Source organism: Schistocerca cancellata, chromosome 6, assembly GCF_023864275.1.
Source record: "Schistocerca cancellata isolate TAMUIC-IGC-003103 chromosome 6, iqSchCanc2.1, whole genome shotgun sequence".
NCBI classification, from domain to species: Eukaryota; Metazoa; Arthropoda; class Insecta; order Orthoptera; family Acrididae; genus Schistocerca; species Schistocerca cancellata.
In genome coordinates, this window is record NC_064631.1 from 283,659,749 (window position 1) to 283,678,009 (window position 18,261).

Genomic DNA, 18,261 nt, shown 5'->3' on the forward strand with positions numbered 1-18,261 from the left:
AATGGAAAAAAGAACACATTGACACCGGTGTGTCAGACCCACCATACTTGCTCCGGACACTGCGAGAGGGCTGTACAAGCAATGATCACACGCACGCATAGCGGACACACCAGGAACCGCGGTGTTGGCCGTCGAATGGCGCTAGCTGCGCAGCATTTGTGCACCGCCGCCGTCAGTGTCAGCCAGTTTGCCGTGGCATACGGAGCTCCATCGCAGTCTTTAACACTGGTAGCATGCCGCGACAGCGTGGACGTGAACCGTATGTGCAGTTGACGGACTTTGAGCGAGGGCGTATAGTGGGCATGCGGGAGGCCGGGTGGACGTACCGCTGAATTGCTCAACACGTGGGGCGTGAGGTCTCCACAGTACATCGATGTTGTCGCCAGTGGTCGGCGGAAGGTGCACGTGCCCGTCGACCTGGGACCGGACCGCAGCGACGCACGGATGCACGCCAAGACCGTAGGATCCTACGCAGTGCCGTAGGGGACCGCACCGCCACTTCCCAGCAAATTAGGGACACTGTTGCTCCTGGGGTATCGGCGAGGACCATTCGCAACCGTCTCCATGAAGCTGGGCTACGGTCCCGCACACCGTTAGGCCGTCTTCCGCTCATGCCCCAACATCGTGGAGCCCGCCTCCAGTGGTGTCGCGACAGGCGTGAATGGAGGGACGAATGGAGACGTGTCGTCTTCAGCGATGAGAGTCGCTTCTGCCTTGGTGCCAATGATGGTCGTATGCGTGTTTGGCGCCGTGCAGGTGAGCGCCACAATCAGGACTGCATACGACCGAGGCACACAGGGCCAACACCCGGCATCATGGTGTGGGGAGCGATCTCCTACACTGGCCGTACACCACTGGTGATCGTCGAGGGGACACTGAATAGTGCACGGTACATCCAAACCGTCATCGAACCCATCGTTCTACCATTCTTAGACCGGCAAGGGAACTTGCTGTTCCAACAGGACAATGCACGTCCGCATGTATCCCGTGCCACCCAACGTGCTCTAGACGGTGTAAGTCAACTACCCTGGCCAGCAAGATCTCCGGATCTGTCCCCCATTGAGCATGTTTGGGACTGGATGAAGCGTCGTCTCACGCGGTCTGCACGTCCAGCACGAACGCTGGTCCAACTGAGGCGCCAGGTGGAAATGGCATGGCAAGCCGTTCCACAGGACTACATCCAGCATCTCTACGATCGTCTCCATGGGAGAATAGCAGCCTGCATTGCTGCGAAAGGTGGATATACACTGTACTAGTGCCGACATTGTGCATGCTCTGTTGCCTGTGTCTATGTGCCTGTGGTTCTGTCAGTGTGATCATGTGATGTATCTGACCCCAGGAATGTGTCAATAAAGTTTCCCCTTCCTGGGACAATGAATTCATGGTGTTCTTATTTCAATTTCCAGGAGTGTAGTTACTCTCAATTTCATCAGTTTCTCTAATATTTTGGAGGAAGCAGGAAGAAGTTATATGGGATGGTAGTTTTCTATTTTATGTCTGTCTCCATTTTTAAATAGTGGCCTCACTTTTGAGATCTTCAGTCGCTGAGGAAACACACATTCACTAAAGGATAAATTTGCAATATGGGTTAAAGGTTTTGCAATCTGCACTGCAGTCTTTATTATGATTGAAACTAGTACTTCATCAACACCTGCTGCCATTTTTGGTTTTATGCTTCTAATCACTCTAATTACTTCCTGTTCATTTGTTAAAGGAATTTTCATGCCGCAGGCAACCCTTGGAGCATGTATTATTTTTTGTTTTGTGAAGTTTAAGTTTAGTGAATGTGGTACATTTAAAAAATAATTATTAATATAGTTCACCATTTCCTTCTTTTCTATATTGCAGTTTTCACTGCTTTTGAGTATTATTTCTTCCTCTTTTCCCAAGGTAGTAGTTTCATTCCTCACAATGTCCCATATAGTTTGTGGTTTGTTGTCTGAGTTACTGATTAAATTGTCATTATATAGCAACTTTGCCTTTGCTATTGCTTTTTGGTATATTTTTCTGTATGTTTTTACATATTCTACAAACTGTGGATCTGAGCAAGTTTTAATTTCTTGGTTCAGTCTTTTCATGGTTACACTGGAAGTCCTAATGCCTGTAGTTATCCAAGGTTTATGTGCTTTTTGTTCTGAAGACTTGGAGCTCACTAACTTCGTAGGGAAACACATTTCAAATAGTGACATGAATATAGAAGAAAAGGTATTATATGCATTATTTGCACTTGATTCTGATTTTACATCTGTCCAGCTTTCATTGGTTAGACACTTAACAAAATGTGTGCAGTTTTCTTTAGAAAAAATTCTTTTATAAGTGTGGCAACATGTTTTTTTCGCAGGCATTGGGGGGAACGGTAAGCACAAGAGCATTGTGATCAGATAAACCAAGGTCAGTGTTATTTACCTCCCCTTCATTGGAATCTATGTTTGAGAATATATTATCTATGAGGGTCTGTGATGTGTGTGTTATTCGGGTAGGACCTATTACATGGGGTAACATGTTAAAACTCTGTAAAATATTCAGAAATTTATCTTTAACCTTATTATTGCACATAAGATTTATGTTAAAATCCCCACAAAGAAGCACAGTAGCTTTTTCATTGTACCCAATGTTTAACATAAATTCTAGCTTTGAAAAAAATTATCTACATCTCCACATGGTGACCTGTACACAATTATTACTATCATTTTCCTTTGCTTACCATACAACTCAATAGCAGCTGCTTCAAAATGCTTTTCTACACTTAACTTTTCAATATCACTTCTCCTTTTGAATTTTATCCCTGTTTTTGTATAAATACAGACACCACCACTTCTGGCATTTTCCCTACAGTAAGAGCTAGCTAGTCTAAAAGGGTGTATGATGATGTTGTTTAATTCAAATTCCCTACACCAATGCTCCGAAAGACACAAGCACTCAGTATTAAACTCATCTAAAGCAACTTCTAGTTCAAGGTATTTATTTCTTAGAGACTGAATATTTATATAATAGAGGGAAACATTCCACGTGGGAAAATATATTTAAAAAGAAAGATGATGAGACTTACCAAACAAAAGCGCTGGCAGGTCGATAGACACACAAACAAACACAAACATACACACAAAAATCTAGCTTTCGCAACCAACGGTTGCCTCGTCAGGAAAGAGGGGAGGAGAAGGAAAGACAAAAGGATATGGGTTTTAAGGGAGAGGGTAAGGAGTCATTCCAATCCCGGGAGCGGAAAGACTTACCTTAGGGGGAAAAAAGGACAGGTATACACTCGCACACACACACATATCCATCCACACATACACAGACACAAGCAGACATTTGTAAAGGCAAAGATTTTGGGCAGAGATGTCAGTCGGGACGGAAGTACAGAGGCAAAGATGATGTTGAAAGACAGGTGAGGTATGAGCGGCGGCAGATTGAAATTAGAAATTGGAAATTAGCGGAGATTGAGGCCTGGCGGATAGCGAGAAGAGAGGATATGCTGAAGGGCAAGTTACCATCTCCGGAGTTCTGACAGGTTGGTGTTAGTGGGAAGTATCCAGATAACCCGGACGGTGTAACACTGTGCCAAGATGTGCTGGTCGTGCACCAAGGCATGTTTAGCCACAGGGTGATCCTCATTACCAACAAACACTGTCTGCCTGTGTCCATTCATGCGAATGGACAGTTTGTTGCTGGTCATTCCCACATAGAACGCTTCACAGTGTAGGCAGGTCAGTTGGTAAATCACGTGGGTGCTTTCACACGTGGCTCTGCCTTTGATCGTGTACACCTTCCGGGTTACAGGACTGGAATAGGTGGTGGTGGGAGGGTGCATGGGACAGGTTTTACACCGGGGGCGGTTACAGGGGTAGGAGCCAGAGGGTAGGGAAGGTGGTTTGGGGATTTCATAGTGTTTGTTGGTAATGAGGATCACCCTGTGGCTAAACATGCCTTGGTGCACGACCAGCACATCTTGGCACAGTGTTACACCGTCCGGGTTATCTGGATACTTCCCACTAACACCAACCTGTCAGAACTCCGGAGATGGGAACTTGCCCTTCAGCATATCCTCTCTTCTCGCTATCCGCCAGGCCTCAATCTCCGCTAATTTCCAATTTCTAATTTCAATCTGCCGCCGCTCATACCTCACCTGTCTTTCAACATCATCTTTGCCTCTGTACTTCCGTCCCGACTGACATCTCTGCCCAAAATCTTTGCCTTTACAAATGTCTGCTTGTGTCTGTGTATGTGTGGATGGATATGTGTGTGTGTGCGAGTGTATACCTGTCCTTTTTTCCCCCTAAGGTAAGTCTTTCCGCTCCCGGGATTGGAATGACTCCTTACCCTCTCCCTTAAAACCCATATCCTTTTGTCTTTCCTTCTCCTCCCCTCTTTCCTGACGAGGCAACCGTTGGTTGCGAAAGCTAGATTTTTGTGTGTATGTTTGTGTTTGTTTGTGTGTCTATCGACCTGCCAGCGCTTTTGTTTGGTAAGTCTCATCGTCTTTCTTTTTAAATAGACTGAATATTTAGATTCATAACTTGAAATTCAGTAATATTACTGGTTATACCCTGAACATTCTGGTAAAAAACTGCATGTGATATATTGTCCTTGGGAAATGTCACACTGCTCACCTCAATGTTTGGTTGCTGCTTCAGTAATAAATCCTTATAGTAACCTGGTGGTGACACTCTTCTTTTGCTTGACAGACGGGTGGTTTTTACTGCTTCATGTGGTTTAGTTGATTCTGTTGTTTTTGGTGACAATGGTGTAAGCTGGCCTGTTGCTTCTAAAGATGATGCTTGCAGTGCAGTGAAGCTGCTGTTGTCTGGGAGTCGGATGTGGGGGAGTAATGGGGGTCACTCCTTGTATCTTCCTAATGAATTTGTGATGTCTCAGATTTTATGGCATTGTAATGTTTTACCCTTAATATTTAGATGTAGACCATGTTGTGTAAAGTGTTCTCTCTAAAGGGAATCTACAGGTAAGAAATGTGAGTTCTGGAATGCTTTGCAAATTTGTTTCAAACTGTCTATTGGCTTTGATGATTTCATCATTCACAATAGAAGTGGCTATAAGGTCATGTCCGTGAGGACTTCCAATGAAAATTACTGATGCTCTCCTAGTAGAGTACAGAATTTATTTCAAATTGTTAATGGCTTTTAATAATTTGTTTTTCTACACATCATTAGCACCCCCAATAATTACTGTACATTGTAACCAACTGAAGAGATCTTCAGCATTAATGTTTCTTGTGATTTTTCCAAAGGTGCCCAATGTTTTACAATGGAAGCAGCATTTAAATGAAAATCGCCATATGAGGTTCTGGCAAGGCCATGCCCATGGCTATCAGGCCACATCATTACATTAAATCTGGAAATTTGTGAATTGAAATTCATATTTATCTGCACATGTTTGTTTGTAAAGTTTGCTGTACCTGAAGGTAGCTCTGTCTTCTGTTCACTCCATCTATTGAACACAGTATTTTTAAGAACATGATTGTGTGAAGTCTTCTGTGTTCAGTAGGTATTTCACATTTCCCTGCACTCATTTCTGCTTAGATTGCGTGACTATTTCTTGCTGAATGATAAGTGTTTTCACACTGTTTGCAACGCACTAACTTCATTAACCTAACATGTTCACAACTGTTGTCATTAGTAATACTGTCTAAATTGCTACGAAGACTTTGCATCATGGCATGATTGTTTACTGTTGAAAGAAACATGTTTTCACCCTGTTTACAATACACTAGCTTCATTGATGTAACATGTTCATGACTGTTGTCATTAGTAACACCACCTAAATTGCAGCAAAAGCTTAGCATCATTTTTTAAGCATTTCAGAATACTGTTCACACAATTCCTCATCAGACCATAGAGAAGTCAATACACCTTCTGTTCATCCACTAGTGAATATTTCAATTGTGGACTGGCGCCCCTTGCACACCAACATGCCACACTCACAATTTGAGTAATTTAAATTAATATCACCAAAACACACTGTATGGTACCATTTTTGAAATGTAGAATTCATTCAGATTCCTTTAAGAACAATTTTAGGACATAATATGCACTTTACAGACACAGAGAAATTTGTTTGCACTGAACGATTTGTACACACTTCAATACCGAATGCCATCTTGCATGTGTTTTGTGTATACATTTTGTGTAGAAATCTCTTTTTTTCAGGCAAGAGGTCCTTATTCCTGTTGTGATCCAATTATTTATACAGGCCTTTATTTTACTAGTTACAATATTCAGAGAAAAAACAGCTTGGGAATAGTGACTTAACAAATCTATGACTATGGTAAAATTTTCATTTATGTCTGCTACTTCAAAAATATTTATCCACTTTCCTCAACTTAGTAGGTTGTTGAAGAAGTTGATATTCTCCTGACTGAAAAATCTACAAATGGTTTCTGTTCTGGTGTTACTTAATTGATCAGTATTTATATTGATCATTAGTATTTGTTTAGGTATTCACGGAACTCTGCATTATTATGGAGAGTTTGGTCTTATTTACAATAACCTGATCCAAAACTGTTTGTGAGTTAGATCTAATTCTAATGGAGATGTCTACTTTGTTTTGGAAATTGCATGTTTTCATAAGATTCAGAAGTGCATCCTTCTTGTCACTTTTGGTGAGGATATCACTGTTTCCAGAGCTTATTATATCACACTTCCATTTTGTTATTTTGTTTAGGAAAAGCTCAAGTTTATTCATGAACTACTTAAAATCTCCCAGACGAGAACAGTAGATAGTGAGAGTTATAAGATTTTCTTTGATAAGTTGAATGACAACTAGCTCAAAAATATTTCCTAACATTCAGTTCACTAAGCGATAAATTCTGTGTGACATTTGCTGATGACTGATATTCCATAGAGTTTGTGCTTTGTTCTAGAATACTGATCACATAATTGGAAATTTGGTAGTGACACACTCCGAATTACATCTGATTTAAGCGAGTGTTCTGATATGCTCTGAATGACATACCTCTAAGTTTTCAAACAGTGGGAAGTCTGGATGGAATAACAGCAATATGAGAAGGATAAATTGCTATTCACCTTACAGAGGAGATGTTGACTCTCAGGCAGACACAATGAAACAGACTGCTAAAATATTAAAACTTTCGAACAGTCGTTCTTCTGCAGTAGAAAACACACACACATTCACACAAGCCCACCTCACAAACATGTGACTGGGCATTGTAAAGAAGGGAAACTCCAGCACTGGTCATATAAATTTGAAACTTCTATTTTATTTTTTTAAATTGCGTATCGATTTCAATCACAGAGTGATAGTTTTCAGTGCAAGACTAAGTCCTGTGGATTCGTATAATCATGCCTAAAATATAACTTCAAAAATAGGTGTTTTTTGTGAAGAACATGCCAACAAGCAGGTAAGATTTGGGGATTGCTGCTCGGTCAGACACAGTCACAGCCTGGTTCTAGTGACCTGAGACAGTGGACATGTGTGTGTGAGCTGTTCTTGTGTTGAGGTATATGTGTGTTTTCTACTGCAAATGGACTGTCTGAAAGCATTAATATTTCAGTAGTTTTTTCATTGTGCCTGTCTGTGACTCAACACCTTCTCTTTATGGTGAATAGCAATTTATCCTTTCCATGTTGTTGGTATAACTGTAAGTTTGATATATAGAAGAATTTTAAGTTTATCAATTTTATTAGTAGCGATTAGACATTGTAATGATGTTCTCTTAAAGATAGGATATTGGTTTCCTTTGTACCTAGATCTATCAAAACTGTGACATACCAAAACAACAGAACTTATATAGTAACTGAAACCTAAATTCTGCATTAGAGGAGGATTATTTTTATTTATTTTTATTTTTATTTTATTTTATTTTTTATTTATTTATTTATTTATTTTGATTGGGAGGAGAAATAACTTATTATTAATAATTTCCACAAAGGCAGCATGTTTAGTTGATCTTTTCTGCCAAGTTTAAAATGATTGCCCATTGTATGTATACTAAATAAGGATAGAAGGATAGCTAAAATCCATTTTAAAACAAAGCAACAGTAGATTCTTGGTTAGAGTGTGGGGGAGAGCAGCTATTCCTGACTACATTTCCCAAAAAACGGAAATACCAAAGATCATTGTAAAAACTCCCTTGATTCAGTTTGTGTGGATACTGCATTGTGTACCTACACATGTTGTAAGACAGTACCTTCCTAAAGAAAATCTTTTTGTGTTGTAGCTTCATAATTTAAAAGTAAAATTCTTGAGCTTTCAGCAGCTGTTCCATCATCTTCTTCAGGAGTAAACTACTGTTTGAAGGAGCTTTGCTTATAGAGATGAGGCAGCAGCATTCGATCCTTCCAAACAGGGCCTTCAGAATGAAACTTTTCCTCTGCAGTGGAGTGTGCACTAATATGAAACTTCCTGGCAGGTTAAAACTATGTACCGGACTGGGACTCAAACGTGGGACCATGTCTTGCACAGGCCAGTGCTCTATTGACTGAGTTTCCCAAGCAAGACTCACAACACATCCTCACAGCTTTATTTCTGCCAGTACCACATCTCTGCAATATCCTTTCTTCCAAAGGTGCTAGTCCTGCAAGTTTCACAGGATGAACTTTGGGGAAGTTTGGAAGGTAGCAGAAGAGATATTGGTGGAAGTAAAGCTGTGAGGATGGGTTATGAGTCATGCCCAGGCGGCTCAGTTAGTAGATCACTTGCCCATGAAAGGCAAAGGACATGGGTTCGATTTCTGGTCTAGCATACAGTTTTCATCTGTCAGGAAGTTTCATATCAGCACAATCTTCACTTCACAGTAAAAAATTCATGCCAGAAACAGCCGTCAAACTGTGGCTACGTTGTGTCTCTGTAATATCCTTTCTTCCAGGATTGCTAGTCCTGCAATTTTCACAGGAGAACTACTGTGAAATTGGAAGGGTAGGAGATGAGGAACTGGCAAAAGTACAGCTGTGAGGATGGGCTGTGAGTCGTGCTTGGGTAATTCAGTCAGTAGAGCGCTTGCCCAAGAAAGGCAAAGGTCCCGGTTTGAGTCCCAGTTGAGCACAGTTTTAATCTGCCAGGAAGTTCCAGAAATTATTTTGCTTCATGACCACATTCAAAACTACCTTTCCTGCCTCCCTGTGATGAGCAGCCCTCCTTACTTCTTTGTTAAGAAGTCTGATTTCTGTTTTATTGGATGAAATGTGCGGGAACTCTTTAACGTCAGCTACAAAATGTCTTTTAGTGTATGAAAAGAGAGATTTTCAGAAAATAAGAAATTATCTTTATATATTTTCTTATGTTATCTTTCCTTCATAGCTTTCCTATTAATAAATATGATATGGATGTTACAGGTTGAAGGCAGCCGTTCTCTCATTAACACAGATCACTCATTCGTCAGTGTTGGCCTGTGGCCAGTATACAGGTCATGTGGCGTTGGTAGATACCAGATGTTCTGGAGATGGACCTGCATCTCTGCTGCGGCCCCATCATCGTGCTGCTCTCGGGTTAGCTTCTTGGGGCGAGAATGTTCTCGTCTCTGCCAGTGAAGAGGGTCGTTTAGTTACCACTGATCTCCGCAGTCCTGACAGCCCCCTCGCCCAACTTACATTGTCTGAATGTTTTCCAGAGTCCAGCCAAATCAAGGTAATTCTGAGAATGTTACAATAAAAACAGATTGAGTAATGAGTACTATTTGCTGGATATGAGATTTAAATTTCAGGCTTTCCCAGGGCTTACACATCCAGGAGATGTCTATAAACTACAAACCTTTTAAATTTAGTGTACAGGGTGATTCAAAAAGAAAGAACAGATTTCAATTGTTATTTACAGACGAACTAATTGAAACGAATCGTGCATGTCCATGGGTAGAGTGAAGTTCAAAGTTTTATGTTCGCATAGACTCTATACCATATACTCAATATGAGCATGATGTGTTGCTCAAGAAACATCAGAATGGTAGTCCATTTCATTCCACAAATCAACAGGCCGCTGCTTATTGAACTGACAGCTCCAACAGTTCAGTTTCTCAGCTCTTGAAGAGTAGCTGCCATAGGTGGGACAAAGACACTGTCTTTTATGTATCCCCATAGAAAAAAATAGCAAGGTGTGAGGCCTGGTGACCTGGGAGGCCAAAAGCAATGAACAAGATCTTGTTGTCCACCTCTTCCAGTCAGTCTAGCACTGTAGGATAGTGTTTTTAAGATAACGCAGCACTTCAAGGAGAAATGAGGCAGGGTGCTTTGTGCATTAAAATGAAATCTTTGGAATCGTTGTTAAATTGAAGAAACAATCAATTTTGCAGCATGTCCAGATATTAAATTCCTGTCACATGTTTTCTCCCCAAAAAAGAAAGGTCCATAAACTTTGTGAACACAGATGGCACGGATTTGAACCCGGGACCTCCTGCACCCTAAGCAGGAATCATACCCCTAGACCAACGAGCCCTGTGACACGGCGAATGCCAGTTATTCCAGTCCCTCGATGTCTTCCAGGGTGCTCTGGAAGTCTCGTGTAGGCTGGCGGGATGGGGGCGGCGCGAATTCCCGCGGTCGGCGGCCTTCCTGGGCTATTGGTACCTTCATGTAGAGCTGCCCCACTTTCAGTTTCGGTGAGTCTCTTATGTTCTATGACGATGCCTGGATTTTGTGACCCCCAAATTCTTACATTATGGTGATTATTGTACATGACAGATGAAAAGTCAATTTTTCTGAAAAGATGAGTCATTTGAAAAAAGTATCCTCTGACATATGCTGAAGAATTGAAATGCAAATTTCATAACTTCTGTTATGGTTGCCAGGATCCGGGTTGCTGCAATAACTGCAACTTTTAAGGCTTCATATGCAGAAGTTGCTTCAGAACAAGAAGTTGAAGTTCTTGGCCTGCCCATCTTGTGGACTTCCATGGGCTCTGTATGAATGCATCTCAGATACACTCAACATTTTCAGCAGACATGAATGACCAACCAGTGCTCTTCCCTTTTCATAAGCAACCAGCTTCCAAGAATTTTGTATGCCAGTCATATATCTGCTTTTGCAAATTTCATAACTTCTGTTATGGTTGCCAGGATCCGGGTTGCTGCAGTAACTGCAACTTTTAAGGCTTCATATGCAGAAGTTGCTTCAGAACAAGAAGTTGAAGTTCTTGGCCTGCCCATCTTGTGGACTTCCATGGGCTCTGTATGAATGCATCTCAGATACACTCAACATTTTCAGCAGACATGAATGACCAACCAGTGCTCTTCCCTTTTCATAAGCAACCAGCTTCCAAGAATTTTGTATGCCAGTCATATATCTGCTTTTGCAGGGGCGGCTGGCTTCCTGCAGAGTCAATGGCGGAGTGCACTTTGCATTTGAACAGTGGATTGACTTCGTGCAAATTCCAACTTGTAAAATCATTTCTCTTGCTGTGTAGTTGCCATGTTGTTACAAACAAACAACAATGGAGCTGTGTCAAAACTGAATCTTCCTCTATCCAGTTATATGCGCAATGTGTTTCTATCTTTTGCATTTTGTCTGTAATTAACAGTTGAAATCTGTTTTTTCTTTTTGAATCACCCATTATATGTTACTTGTGTGGGATTCGAATGACGGATTTACAGGTTTCCTTGCTGACAAGACAAGTGACACAACAGAGAAGCAGAACAGATTTTATTTTTTCAGGAAGAAACTACATTCATGCAGAACATGTGAGTTGCTTAGTCTGTTCTTTTGTTCTGTTAATCATTAGAGTTTGTATTTGTGGTAATAATAAGAAGTTTGTGTGGAATTTGAACCATTTTTCCTACACATTTTGAGTACTCTCCTGTTATCAACTGAATGATGTGGTGCTGTTTTTGCCTGTACATCTGTGATGTTTACTATGAGTTTTCTTGAGAGTTAGTTTGCCAGCTGCGATGTAGTAGTATGTGACTGTGTGGATTTTAAATATATGGTGCAGATTCATGTGTTAATAATGATTAGTGCTAGCGGAATGATGACAGAAGAAATAAATGAAAAAAGAAAAAACTATCAGACAAAATAAGTTTTTAGTGTGGAATGCCAAATTGGATCTGTCAAGGACAGGTTTACTTACCCATTAATTTTGAGAAGCTATGACATCGATTTTGGAATACTGTGAAAAGTTAGCTGTATTGCCAGTTTAAGGAAGTTGATAAAATATCTAGAAATGGCAGCGTTAAGTAAAATAAAAAAAGTAGATTAAAATACAATCTCTGCACTGGCTATAGCCACTAAATTTTTACATGAGTTAATTTTTGAAACAGTTTCAACTGATAGAAAAAATTGGAAATGCTTTACAGAATATCCTAGTTCCACTTTTCAATAAAATGCTGGTGAACAAGAAGCTAAGAAATCATTTATTGAAAAGTAATTTTCAGAAGTGTAGTTGGAAACAACCTGCAGTATGTTGTGTATAGATAATGGGACAAAAAATGAAATTTTCAGAAGTGTAGTTGGAAACAACCTGCAGTATATTGTGTATAGATAATGGGACAAAAAATGAAATGACTACTGAAATTTGTTGTTATTCATCCAACACAGAAAAAATAGCATTGAAAACTGATGATGATGTACAATGTGGAGATAATGGTGATGCAAAAGATGAATTCCAAAATGATGACAACAGAAAACTGAGTTTACTAGATAAAAAGGTGAAAAAAATACCTTCTCACCATTTCCACATGATCAATGTAAATTTTCTCTTTTGTGTTGTGATGTAGAGGGTGCTCCTAAGTAATTTAGTAGCAATGACAGATACCTAGACAATAAGTGGATCTTGGACTTTGAGGAAGCTGCATTTTTAATTGGCTGGAATCAGTGGCAAATGTTGGTTTTTACAAAACAAATATTGCTTAAGGGTTTGTTTAACAGGGGTAAGAATGGTCTTACGTCATGGGATTCTAAATATGACTTTTGGTTAGTGGCTATGTTAGTTGTAATTCTTGAAGCTGCTGGTATATTAACATGGAATGTTATGTGCACACAACAAATAAAAAAGTGAACACAAAACAGACAATCATTGCACTTACATGAACACTTATAAATTCTGTTAAAATGTTGATAAGTTCAGGTCTAACATTTCATCCCCAGTTAATGGCAGAATGGGCTGTAGAATACCACATTTTGACAAATGATTTTTGATCTCATAAGTTTTGTTGGTCTTACCTCAGTCTCTGTAATTTCCGGTTCGATGCATGAAGTGTTATCCAGGGATACAGTTTCATCCTGTTCTACTACTGGATCAGGAAGCAATTGAATTAAGTTCATTCATTTTCAGTTCTGTGTTGCCCACTATTCTTCAATATTCTGTGTTTTCAGAGTTAATTTTGATGCCTTTTGACAGTTCCATGAGGCAGTTTCATGGGTAACCAATGTAGAACTTCAAACTCTTCTTTAGCCTTGCCTCCTCTTTTGATGGAAGGATAAGTTACAATGTGATCCTTGGCTGATGGTTGTGAAGTGGTTCAGCAGGTGATTTTCCGGTTATTGGATTTGGAGTTGTGCGATAAAACGTCAGCATTTTCTACAGAGCATCTTCCTTGTTCCCTCCTCTTCAGTAAGCCTTCTCCGTGGATTTTTTGAAATTTGTGACTAAGCTTTCTGCTTCATCATTTGAAGTGTGCTTAAATGGAGCTCATGTGTCATTATTGCCACAGAAATCTCTGAATTCCATTTATACAAATTGTGTCCCATTGTTAGAAACTACCCTTCTATGGAAAGACTTTTTGAATTGCCTTTATTGGGTCATCTGTAGTCGTTGACATAATGTCAAACATATATGGGAACTGTGAGTATGCGTCCACAGTTACAAACCATGGTGCTTTCCAGAATGATCAAGTGTAACCAGTGTACATCTTTTCCCATGGTTCTGTTGCTTGGGGGCAGTTTTTAAAATCTATTTTGGAATGTAGTTTTGCCATTTGACAAAGTTCACACTTGAACCAATTTCTTTGTTCATCTTTGGCCTCCAGCAATATCTTCTAGCCATTTGTTTCATTTTTGCAATGCCCCAGTGTCCATAATGAAGTGTCTTATAACTTTTCTGTCTTGGGTATAATAACCATTGTAAAATTTGTCAGAAGAATTAAGAAGCTGTGGTTGGTGCAAATCGCAATAGTTTTTTAAAAATGAGGCTGCAAAGCTTTTTTTTTTCAGTTGGTTAATAGATTGTCCATCCATTTTTCACATAATGTACAATCATGTTTAGTGCTCATGACTTCACAAAATTGTCTGCGATCAATTGCAAATGAATTGATCTATTTCTGCAAGCATAATTCTTGAGACAAGTTGAATTTTTCATCTGGACCAGCAGGCGGCCTTGATAAAGCCATCATTATTGTCATGTTTTTCTGTGGGTCTGTTTCAGATTTCACAGTTATATCACATGAGTGTGATTGCCCATGTTTATAGTCTCTGAACTGTTTTTACTGGCAGCTGTTTGCTTGCATGGAATATTGAAACCAGAGTCTTGTGACTTGTGATCAATTCAAACGATCTTCCATACAGATATTGGTGAAGTTTCTTATGGATAGTGCTGCTTTTTCACTCTGGCCTTATCTGCCCTAATGTCCATTTGAAGCATTGGTACCAACAATAGTGGATTTCTCTGATTCATCTGAATACTTATGAGACAATTCTGCTCTGATTCCATATGATGATGCATCAGTAGCTAATACCACAATTTGACTTGAGTCAAAGTGCACAAGATTCCTTTCCTTGTAGGTCTTCAAAAATGCAGTTTTTCTTGCTTGATCCATTTGAACTGTGCATTTCTCTTTCAAAATTGATGCAGTGGTCTTGTGATTTCAATATATCCTTTGATGAATTTACTTTCCCCATTAAATATTCTTTGGACAAGGGAGAGTTTTTATTGCTTTGACACACATTTAGGGTGGTTGGAGTCCACCTGCATCAGTGATGTAGCTCAGCTATTCCACTTGGTTCTAGAAGAATTCACATTTTTTCCTATTGGAACAGAAACCATTTTCTTCTAGTTGTCTGAAAAGCATATCCAAAATCCTCATATGCTCATTCATTTTTACCTATAACAGTTACATTATGCAAGTACACTCCTGGAAATTGAAATAAAAACACCGTGAATTCATTGTCCCAGGAAGGGGAAACTTTATTGACACATTCCTGGGGTCAGATACATCACATGATCACACTGACAGAACCACAGGCACATAGACACAGGCAACAGAGCATGCACAATGTCGGCACTAGTACAGTGTATATCCACCTTTCGCAGCAATGCAGGCTGCTATTCTCCCATGGAGATGATCGTAGAGATGCTGGATGTAGTCCTGTGGAACGGCTTGCCATGCCATTTCCACCTGGCGCCTCAGTTGGACCAGCGTTCGTGCTGGACGTGCAGACCGCGTGAGACGACGCTTCATCCAGTCCCAAACATGCTCAATGGGGGACAGATCCGGAGATCTTGCTGGCCAGGGTACTTGACTTACACCTTCTAGAGCACGTTGGGTGGCACGGGATACATGCGGACGTGCATTGTCCTGTTGGAACAGCAAGTTCCCTTGCCGGTCTAGGAATGGTAGAACGATGGGTTCGATGACGGTTTGGAGGTACCGTGCACTATTCAGTGTCCCCTCGACAATCACCAGTGGTGTACGGCCAGTGTAGGAGATCGCTCCCCACACCATGATGCCAGGTGTTGGCCCTGTGTGCCTCGGTCGTATGCAGTCCTGATTGTGGCGCTCACCTCCACTGCGCCAAACACGCATACGACCATCATTGGCACCAAGGCAGAAGCGACTCTCATCGCTGAAGACGACACGTCTCCATTCGTCCCTCCATTCACGCTTGTCGCGACACCACTGGAGGCGGGCTGCACGATGTTGGGGCGTGAGCGGAAGACGGCCTAACGGTGTGTGGGACCGTAGCCCAGCTTCATGGAGACGGTTGCGAATGGTCCTCGCCGATACCCCAGGAGCAACAGTGTCCCTAATTTGCTGGGAAGTGGCGGTGCAGTCCCCTACGGCACTGCGTAGGATCCTACGGTCTTGGCGTGCATCTGTGCGTCGCTGCGGTCCGGTCCCAGGTCGACGGGCACGTGCACCTTCCGCCGACCACTGGCGACAACATCGATGTACTGTGGAGACCTCACGCCCCACATGTTGAGCAATTCGGCGGTACGTCCACCCGGCCTCCCGCATGCCCACTATACGCCCTCGCTCAAAGTCCGTCAACTGCATATACGGTTCACGTCCACGCTGTCACGGCATGCTACCAGTGTTAAAGACTGCGATGGAGCTCCGTATGCCACGGCAAACTGGCTGACACTGACGGCGGCGGTGCACAAATGCTGCGCAGCTAGCGCCATTCGACGGCCAACACCGCGGTTCCTGGTGTGTCCGCTGTGCCGTGCGTGTGATCATTGCTTGTACAGCCCTCTCGCAGTGTCCGGAGCAAGTATGGTGGGTCTGACACACCGGTGTCAATGTGTTCTTTTTTCCATTTCCAGGAGTGTATTTGGTACATCAAGATATGCCCTTTGTTCCACAAATTGCTGGTTTATTGCAGGAACACTTCTTATGCCAAATGCTAATCTGGTATTCAAATAGTCCAAGTGGACTCATCATCCAGTTTCAATAGAAGATATGCATCTGATCAATCTGTTTTTTTATGAAACATTTGCCACTTCGGATATTTTCAAAGACCTCCTCAGGCCTCAGAATCAGACCTGTATTTCAAGGGACTACCCCAGAACCAGTTGCAGGTTACCTGTCTGACGGCATCCAGGAGTAACAGAAATTTGATTTTGAATATTTCATGTGATTATTGACCAAATTACAAAAAAATAAAAAATGAAAGATAAAAAGTTTATCACTTACTACATTTTTGATGACTGTGCAGTAAAACTTCATCAGACATTTATTATTTCATTACTACCAACTTTATTCACCACAAAGTTTGCAGAGAGCATCTACATATACCACAGAATGCCCCTGCAAAGTTGTATCATTGTATAATACGTAGTTCATGAGATACAATGTAACAGACATTTAGATACTTGAAAAACTAGCTACTACTTGAAATGGCTCACAGTAAAACTTCATCAGGCATGACATTTTAATTTATTACTTCTTTACTACTAACTCTATTTGCAACACACTTTGCAGATAGTACCTCCATGTATCACTGTATGTAACTGCAAAATTATATCATTGTATGAAACATAGTTCAAGAGATATGACATCATAAACATTGAGGTTCACAAAAAAATTGCTTGTGCTTAAAATGCATTTTTCTCATTTATATACTTAATGACAAAATCCAAATTTAATGTCATATATTTAACACAGTAACTCATTTGTAAAATAATCAGACATCTGAATCTGTTTTGTACAAGGGCAATGGATTCTTTAAAGAAAAAGTTATATCTGGTATAGTCCACACAGAATACCGTAGCCGATAGATGCGCAATTGGTAGGGCAAGTGTGGGGAGAGCAGTAGGGGTGGGGGCTGTCGGCAGACACTGTAGGGGAAATGCCAAGCACTGGAGGGGAAGTGTCATTCCAAATTGAAGCCTACGCTCACAACCACACTCGCTTGGTGACTATTCAAAATGATCTGTCACCTCTTCTTTGGTTAGTATCTAAAAAGAAATTGGTGAATTTCGAGTAAAATTTACACATTTTTTTTGTTGCCATATTAAAATTTGCTTCTTTTGCCAAAATACAGCAGAGTCTACATAGTGTCACCTCACTAACATATTGTGTAGCCACAGTTGCGAGAGGATCCTGAAACAGTACTTTATTAAGTTAATTAAGTGAGGAACTGAGGAAAAGTAAGGTGAGTACCTTACAAAAAAGCACAGCCTTGGTACAAAATAAATGTGTAATGTCTTCATTTACATTGTGCCAAAACCCATGGAACGTCTCGTTTTGTCAGCTATCAATGGCCCCTAAATGCTACATTCTTTCGTCGAAAAAGTATGTAGTGAGTGAAACAACACAGTAGATAATGAAGTTCTGCATAATAACCAAATGGCAAAATACTCTCCTGTTTGCGTACTATCATCTGCCAAAATCTTATTTCGATATCTTAAACAGTTTATGAAATATGAGGAATGTTGTGGATATTACACTCTGGTTTTATCAGTAGCATGGTGTGATCACAAATGAATGTGCTACATCAGATCAGTTTTGTTGAGACTGGTAACAGACAGAGACCTCCACCCAAGTCTAAAGAAAAATTTGATATGTTAACTATATTTCATATGCAGAAACATATTACACTAAAGAGCCAAAGAAACTGGTCCACTTGCCTAATATCGAGTAGGGCC

The 18,261-nt window shown here is 40.8% G+C and overlaps 1 protein-coding gene across 2 annotated transcripts in view; it reads left to right on the forward strand.

Annotated features, from left to right (window-relative positions):
* The window catches only part of LOC126191515 (F-box/WD repeat-containing protein 9-like), a 116,447-nt gene that overhangs the window by 55,800 nt on the left and 42,386 nt on the right, over nt 1-18,261 (forward strand). For both annotated transcript variants that reach the window (XM_049932412.1, XM_049932413.1), the window contains exon 6: nt 9,309-9,600. In XM_049932412.1, coding sequence (XP_049788369.1) covers nt 9,309-9,600 — 292 coding nt within the window. The remainder of the gene's footprint in view (nt 1-9,308; nt 9,601-18,261) is intronic.